General features: G+C 37.8%; 1 protein-coding gene across 1 annotated transcript; it reads right to left on the reverse strand.

Annotated features, from left to right (window-relative positions):
• Window positions 1-4,381, reverse strand: LOC106612804 (diablo homolog, mitochondrial). Its single transcript, XM_014214319.2, has 6 exons — window positions 4,233-4,381; window positions 3,946-4,078; window positions 2,030-2,155; window positions 1,744-1,854; window positions 1,337-1,433; window positions 1-697 (listed from the first exon to the last, which is right to left on the reverse strand). Exons 1-6 carry the CDS (start codon window positions 4,325-4,327, stop codon window positions 498-500), a joined length of 762 nt encoding a protein of 253 aa, XP_014069794.2. The 5' UTR covers window positions 4,328-4,381; the 3' UTR covers window positions 1-497.
• Window positions 4,382-7,834: the final 3,453 nt, after the last annotated feature.

Consider the following 7,834-nt stretch of genomic DNA (forward strand, 5'->3'; position numbering starts at 1 on the left):
TACGGAAAATATACTTTTTATTATAAAGTTATTTAATTTACATATCATCAAATACAAATAAACAAATGCCACCATACTGTACTGCTATGTTGACCATTGTCCATACAATTCACTTAGGATACCCTGATTGTCAATTATTTTCAGTTTAAAGACTTGAAGTTGTTATTCAAAGCTGTATTCAAATAAATATTATAATTTAGTGTTACAGTTCAAATAAGTGCATGAAATTGTAATCAACTCAGCTTTATAAACAAGGAAGCATGACATTACATTCACTAAAATATAATAACTTTGTGTTATTAAACAAGATTGGTGGTATTCAATTCATCACAAAATTCTCTACATGTTTTTTGTTTATCTTAATAATTTTATATAAACAACAACCCCAATGACTCAAAACTCTTGAGCTTCTCAAATGATGGACTGTGTACTGTCTACTTGTTGAGGATTTAAACCACAATAAATTACTCAAACTTGTTTTACTCTCAGGATTAGTCTTAGTCCTCTCTGAGGTAAGCCTCATGCACGTCATCACCGCCACTCTCTATGAAGGCATACTCCGCCATCCTCTGGATCTCCTCGGCCTGGGTCTCAGTCAGCTTCCTCTCAGCATCCACAGATATCTGCCGGACCTCCTCCACCTGAACCTTGGCCACCTGCAAATTGGTCTTGGCTGTGACGGATGCATGCTCAGCTCCTGGGAAACAAACATAAGACGGTGGTCTTAGTCAAACTTAACAGTTTGACCATAACAGAGAAAGGGGCCAAAGATGAAACCTTCAATCCATGATGATAACGGGTGACACTGAGCAGGTGCCCTTGTCCATCATTTCTCTATTGTGCTGCATCATGGGAATTAGAGTACATGGTGACCTGGAGGTTTTATTCTTCTTTACCATCACAAAGCTGTATTCACTAACAGCTACTGATCCATACATTGGCCAAAGTGTGAGACTGACAGCTCTTGAAAAAGAGGGGGCACAAACAGCAAACTAGAAAGTAGTGAGACGGAGAAAAACAAACATTATGGGGGCCTCTATTAGAGCTCGTAGGTTTATTACTGCACTGACAGTTTAACGTCTGTGTGAGAATAACAGTAATGACTGAGGAATGCTAACTGTCATGGGGAGCAAGGAGCATCAGGTTGTCGTTAAGTTCCTCAATTTAGTGATAAACAGGTTGTATTGGTTTATTCGAACCCCATTGTCTTTTGCCGAAGCAGAAGCTATTCTTCCTCGGGTCCAAACAAAAACATGACAAGTAACAAAATACTGATGGACAGTCACACACGTGTTTAACACAACCTTTTCAGTAATGTCACTGGTAATAAACATACCTGTGTTGTACGCTGCCTCAGCTGCCATTTCACAAAGGTTGACGGCATTAATCCAGTTTGACTCGAAGCGGTTGCATTCATCTAGTCTGTCACCAACCTGACAGAACAGAGAGAAACCCATCAGAACATTTCATTACTTTCTTGAGAAGTTTATAGAACTCAAACCATATTTACTTTAAGAACATCAATGACAAACATTGAAAGGCAAACAGGAGTGACTAAAGCGTTTACTATTTTAGATTGTAAATCAAGTTAAAAGTTATTTGGAAACAAACAAGACACCCTAAAGACATAGCTTTTCCAGATGGCTGGATACAAAAATACAGGAACAGATATTTTTTCTGAAAGATGACTTAAGACAACAGTGTATTTTTGGTTTATTTTGATTACACAATTCATACACCTACTTCAACACGCTGGGCAATGATCACTTGCCAAATGGCATCCTCCTCAGCAGTGGAGAGTTTTTCCAGTGAAGCCAGATATCTCCTCTGAAGAGAGATGAGGGTATGGAGAGCCTGAGGACAATGCAAACAAAACAAACGGTCAAAAACATGAAGGGTCATTTAGGTAGCATGATGCCATTGCCTTACTGGTTAAATTCACATTTGATATTTATGGATATAATTATCACACTGTACATCTTAGCATACATGATAACAAAAATCCACTATGACCCCTTCAGGTACTTACTTTGGCATATTGTGTGATGGAGTCTACGAGAGCCTGAGTGGTCTGGGAGAGGTAAGTGTTTGCACTGTCTGTAACCATAGAGGATGCGCTTCGGATCAGGGATTCATGAGAGAGGTTCTCCACTTGCTGGATAGGGAAGGAAACAGAAAAAGTTTAATATATGAGCTGAAAGGTTTTTTTTTTACAATTAAGTCATTCATGTACAGTGCATTCGAAAAGTATTCAGACCCCCTGACTTTTTCCACATTTTGTTATGTTACAGCCTGATTCTAAAATGGATGAAACTGTTTTTTCCCCTCATCAATCCATACACAATACCCCATAATGACAAAGGAAAAACAGGTTTTGAGATTATTATTATAAAAAAATTATAATAATAATAACTGAAATATTACATTTACATAAGTATTCAGACCCTTACTGAGCACTCCGTTGAAGCACCTTTGGCAGGGATTACAGCCTTGAGTCTTCTTGATTATGACGCTACAAGCTTGGCACACCTGTTTTTGGGGAGTTTCTCCCATTCTTCTCTGCAGATCCTCTCAAGCTCTGTCAGGTTGGATGGGAAGTGTCGCTGCACAGATATTTTCAGGTCTCTCCAGAGATGTTCAATCGAGTTCAAATCTGGGCTCTGGCTGGGCCATTCAAGAACATTCAGAGACTTGTCCCGAAGCCACTCCTGCGTTGTCGTGGCTGTGTGTTTAGGGTCGATGTTCTGTTGGAAGGTGAACCTTCACCCCAGTCTGTGGTCCTAGGCGCTTTGGAGCAGGTTTTCATCAAGGATCTCTCTGTACTTTGCTCCGTTTATCTTTCCCTCGATCCTGACTAGTCTCCAAGTCTCTGCCAATGAACAATATCCCCACACCATGATGCTGCCATCACCATGCTTCACCGTAGGGATGGTGCCAGGTTTCCTCCAGACGTGACGCTTGGCATTCAGGCCAAGGAGTTCAATCTTGGTTTCATCAGACCAGAGAATCTTGTTTCTCATGGTCAGAGTCCTTTAGGTGCCTTTTGGCAAACCAAGCAGGCTGTCATGTGCATTTTACTGAGGAGTGGCTTCCGTCTGGCCACTCTACCATAAAGGCCTGATTGGTGGAGTGCTGCAGAGACGGTTGTCCTTCTGGAAGGTTCTCCCATCTCCACAGAGGAACTCTGGAGCTCTGTCAGAGTGACCATCAGGTTCTTGGTCACCTCCCTGACCAAGGCCCTTTTTCATCGATTGCTCAGTTCGGCTGGGAGGCCAGCTCTAGGAAGTCTTGGTGGTTCCAAACTTCTTCCATTTAAGAATGAAGGAAGCCACTGTGTTCTTGGGGACCATCAAGGCTGCAGAAATGTTTTGGTACCCTTCCCTAGATCTGTGCCTCGACACAATCCTGTCTTGGAGCTCTACAAACAATTCCTTCAACCTCATGGCTTGGTTTTTGGTCTGACATGCACTGTCAACTGTGGGACCTTTTATAGACCGGTGTGCGCCTTTCCAAATCATGTCTAATCAATAAAATGTACCACAGGTGGACTCCAATCAAGTTGTAGAAACATCACAAGGATGATCAATGGAAACCGGATGCATCCGAGTTCAATTTCGAGTCTCAGCAAAGGGTTTGAATACTTGTGTAAATAAGGTATTTCTGTTTTTATTTTTTGTACATTTGCAAAAATATCAAACAATCTCTTTTGGCTTCGTCATTATAGCTTTTTGAGTGTAGATTGATGAGGATTTGTATTTATTTAATACATTTTAGAATAAGGCTATAAAGTAACAAAACGTGGAAAGTCAAGGGGTCTAAATACTTTCCGAATGCATTTTATATGATGTCAGCCTTATTCAAGTTGTTCAGCATTATTCCATGACACTAATATAAAATGATGACTGACCTGCGCGTGGGCGCAAGAGAGAGAAAATGGTCCTTTACCTGCATGAAGGGGACAGCGCTCAGTCCACTGCCAACACTCAAAGAGACCAAGCTCGTTCTGGTAACAGCTCTGCAACGCACGAGCCTCTGGCGCAAGGGTTTCCTACTGTTGAGGACGCTCTCTGCTGTGCTCCTGCAAGGTAATGAGAGTAAACAACAACACTGATATTAGCAAGCTATAGTGATTACAGCAATTCGATATTTATCTAAGACGAAACTGTTCTGTTTGCGTACGAATACAATGCATTAGGGTGCAATGATGCAGTTGTTATTATAAAGATATTTACCTGAAGAAATTGAGACATGCAATGCTTCTTCTGAGCGCGGCCATATTGGTCAGGAGCAAAAGGAAGTCCGCCCCCCAGTAGCACAAACTGTGCATTGTCTAATAGCTTGCATTTTACTTGTAATGTCGTTTATTACCCATCAACTAAAATAAATTATATGAGGTTACTTTTGTTATGTATTAAAGTCTCAATAAATAATTTTAAACTTTACCAGAATTCTTTACGACAAAAAGTAAGTCTCTGTCGTCACCTAGTGGTAAAATAGTGTAACGACCCTGGCCCAGGGTCGTTACAATAGACTCAAATTTGTATGCTGTGTTTCTGCTGTAGTCTTGTATTCCTTTGCCCAACTGTGCTTACTGAATCCTGTAGAGTCCCAGGGGTATTTTTAAGGCCACAGAACAAGCAGCCTCCCACCACACAGTTGTACTGATTTGTTTACTGTCTCCTGAAATGTGCCAACTAGACATTGCCTGAAGTTCAAGGAGGGGGCCCAAGCACAAGGTTACGTAAATTGAACTCATCCGTCCACACAGAGTTTTTTTCTGGCAAAACAAATATTTCAATATCATCCTCGAGTTACTTTACTGATTCATTTACTGATGAATCAGTGTCCCTCCAATTAATATTAGTGACAGGCAGTTCACCCCAAAATGTATTAGACATTCACATCAAAAGTGATCTAATGTTGAGAAGAGTCCATGTTCCCCCACTACATCTGTTGTGTAGATCTAGCTATACAATATGTCAGACACAAATAAATGGTAATTTGATTTTTTAATGGTGGGTTGATCTATACATATCCACAAAATGGTGCTCCCAACTTCAGGCTGATCCTGACCTCAACCATTATGTGTGGCCAAATTGATTTGGTATGTAGTGACAATGAACATTATACTGGTTTTCAAAAGCCAGAGATAATGGTTAAACATATAGGCTGGAATACTATAAGGAGAGTCATCTTGTTTGTGTTTGAGATATTTTCTAATTTGCTAAATTAAATTGGAATGTGTTTTTGGTCATATTCTGGTCATAATTTCTCAGTAGTTTGATCTACACACATCGTAGATCAAACTATTGATAAATGATGTGACTCAACAATAATAATCAACTCAACAATAATAAGAAGAAACTGTATTATGAGTTTCTGTATTATGAAGCTAAGATCAATGATATAAATAATGATGGAAAACATTTTTTTTTTGTACTTTAAAGGAAATTATGGGCAGAAAGACAAACTCAACTCCATCTTTCATCAAATCAGACGGCTTATTCATCACAAAACCATTTGATGTTGCCAATTATTTTAATGATTTCTTCATTGACAAAGTTGGCAAACTTAGGCAGGAAATGCCATCAACGAACAGTGAGCCATCATATTCCTACCTGTCATATCTATTTTTTATATCTATTTTTTTTATCCCATTTTTCTCTCCAATTTAGTGATATCCAATTGCGATCCAATTACGATCTTGTCTCATCCCTGCAACTCCCCAACAGGCTCGGGAGAGGAGAAGGTCGAGTAATGGGTCCTCCGAAACATGACCGCCAAACCACGCTTCTTTTTAATTTTTTAACCCCTCCACCACCCCCCTTCTTCGGAGGACAAATATCTTAGGTTTTTTTTACAGCTTTTTTACTACATATAAATACTTTTTACATATACGTTTTACATATGAGCCTTTCATAATAATCTACTGGAGAACCATTTTGGGTTTAAGAATAATTTATGTATGAGTGAAGCTTTTAGTGAGAGGTTTAAAGCTTCAATATTGAATAATTTAGGCCCCTCATATTCATTATATAAATAGGCAGGTTTAATTGTGTCTGGTTTATCATTCCAAATAAAATGAAATATTCTTTGCTCATATGATTTAAAAAACAGGTCATCTGGAGTAGGCAGTTCCATTAGTAAGTAAGTAAACTGTGATAAGACCAAAGACTTTCCATAAATAGACAAGTATTTACCTCTCCATGGTTGTAGAATCTTATCTATTTTTGCTAACTTTCTATTGAAATTAATTGTGGTAAGTTCATTTATATTTTTTGAGATGTGAATACCAAGTATATCTACTTAACCATCCACCCATTTTAATGGTAAACTACAAGGTAGTGTAAACACTATTTTTGTAACGATCCAATACGTAATATGGTACACTTTTCATAATTAGGTTTTAATCCAGAGAGGCTAGAAAAGTTATCAAGATCTTCAATTAGACTGTGCAGGGATCCAGATTGCGGACTTAAAAACTAGAGTCATCGGTATACATTGACACTTTTGTTTTTATCCCCTGGATTTCTAACCCCTTGATGTTCTTGTTGGATCTAATTTTAATAGCTAGTATTTCAATGGCCATAATAAATAGATGTGGAGACAATGGACAGCCTTGTTTTACTCCTCTTAAAAGCTTAATACTTTCTGAGAAGTATCCATTATTTACTATTTTACATCTGGGGTTGCTGTACATAACTTTAACCCATTGTATAAGAGATTCACCAAAATTAAAGTAATATTATATTATATATTATATATAAATTCTAGTCGTACTTTATCAATCGCCTTTTCAAAATCTGCTATGAAGACCAGGCCTCGTATCTTTGATGTTTCATAATGTTCAATTGTTTCAAGTAATTGTTGTATCTTATCTCCAATATATCGTCCATGTAAAAAACCTGTCTGATCAGGATGAACAATATCTGTTAAAAACCTTTTTTATTCTATGTGCTATGCATTTTGCCAGGATTTTCACATCACATCATTGAAATGTTAGAGGCCTCTAGTTTTTTAAATGGACTGGATCTGTATAACTACCACCTGGGTCCTGTTTTAGTACTAATGAAATCAAACGTTCTTGTTGAGTACCTGAAAGTCTACCATTTGTATAAGAGTAATTAAAACATGCTAATAATGGTCTTTGAGTACATCAAAAAGGTCTGATATACCTCTACTGGTATACCATCAAGCCCTGGTGTTTTTCCAGACTGAAAATATTTGATTGCCTCAAAGTTCCTCTTCTGTAAGTTGGCCTTCACACAGGTCTTTCTGTAAATTTGTTAATTTTACATTATTATTATCAGGAAAGAAATCCTTACAGTTGACATCATTCAGTAGAAATGGAGGAGACATATGCTTAAAATATTTTGCTTCCTCTTTCAAAATATAATTTGGTGAATCATGGATAACTTGATTATTTGTAACAAGTTTCTGTAAATTCTTTTTGGTAGAATTTCTATGAAGATTCAAGAAAAATGCTGCATTTTTCACCATATCCCATCAAATTCGCTTTATTTTTGTAATACATTACACTTGATCGTTCTTGAATAAGTACCTCCAATTATTTTAGTTTTTCCTCTATCCTTTTTTGTGCCTCTATAGTACAGTTTCCATTACCATCTACCTGCTCTGTTACTTCCTCTATTTCCTTTATTAGTCTAATCTCTTTTGAGATAAACTGCTTTTGTTTTAATTATGAGTATTGTATTGAATGGCCTCTAAAAGTACATTTGAAAGTGTCCCATACAATAAGGGGATCTGCTGTACCTATGTACTTATTTCCCCACTTTCCATAATAATACCCAAGTTTCAATTATACTTACCACAA

Source organism: Salmo salar, chromosome ssa09 (genome assembly GCF_905237065.1).
Source record: "Salmo salar chromosome ssa09, Ssal_v3.1, whole genome shotgun sequence".
Taxonomy (NCBI): Eukaryota; Metazoa; Chordata; class Actinopteri; order Salmoniformes; family Salmonidae; genus Salmo; species Salmo salar.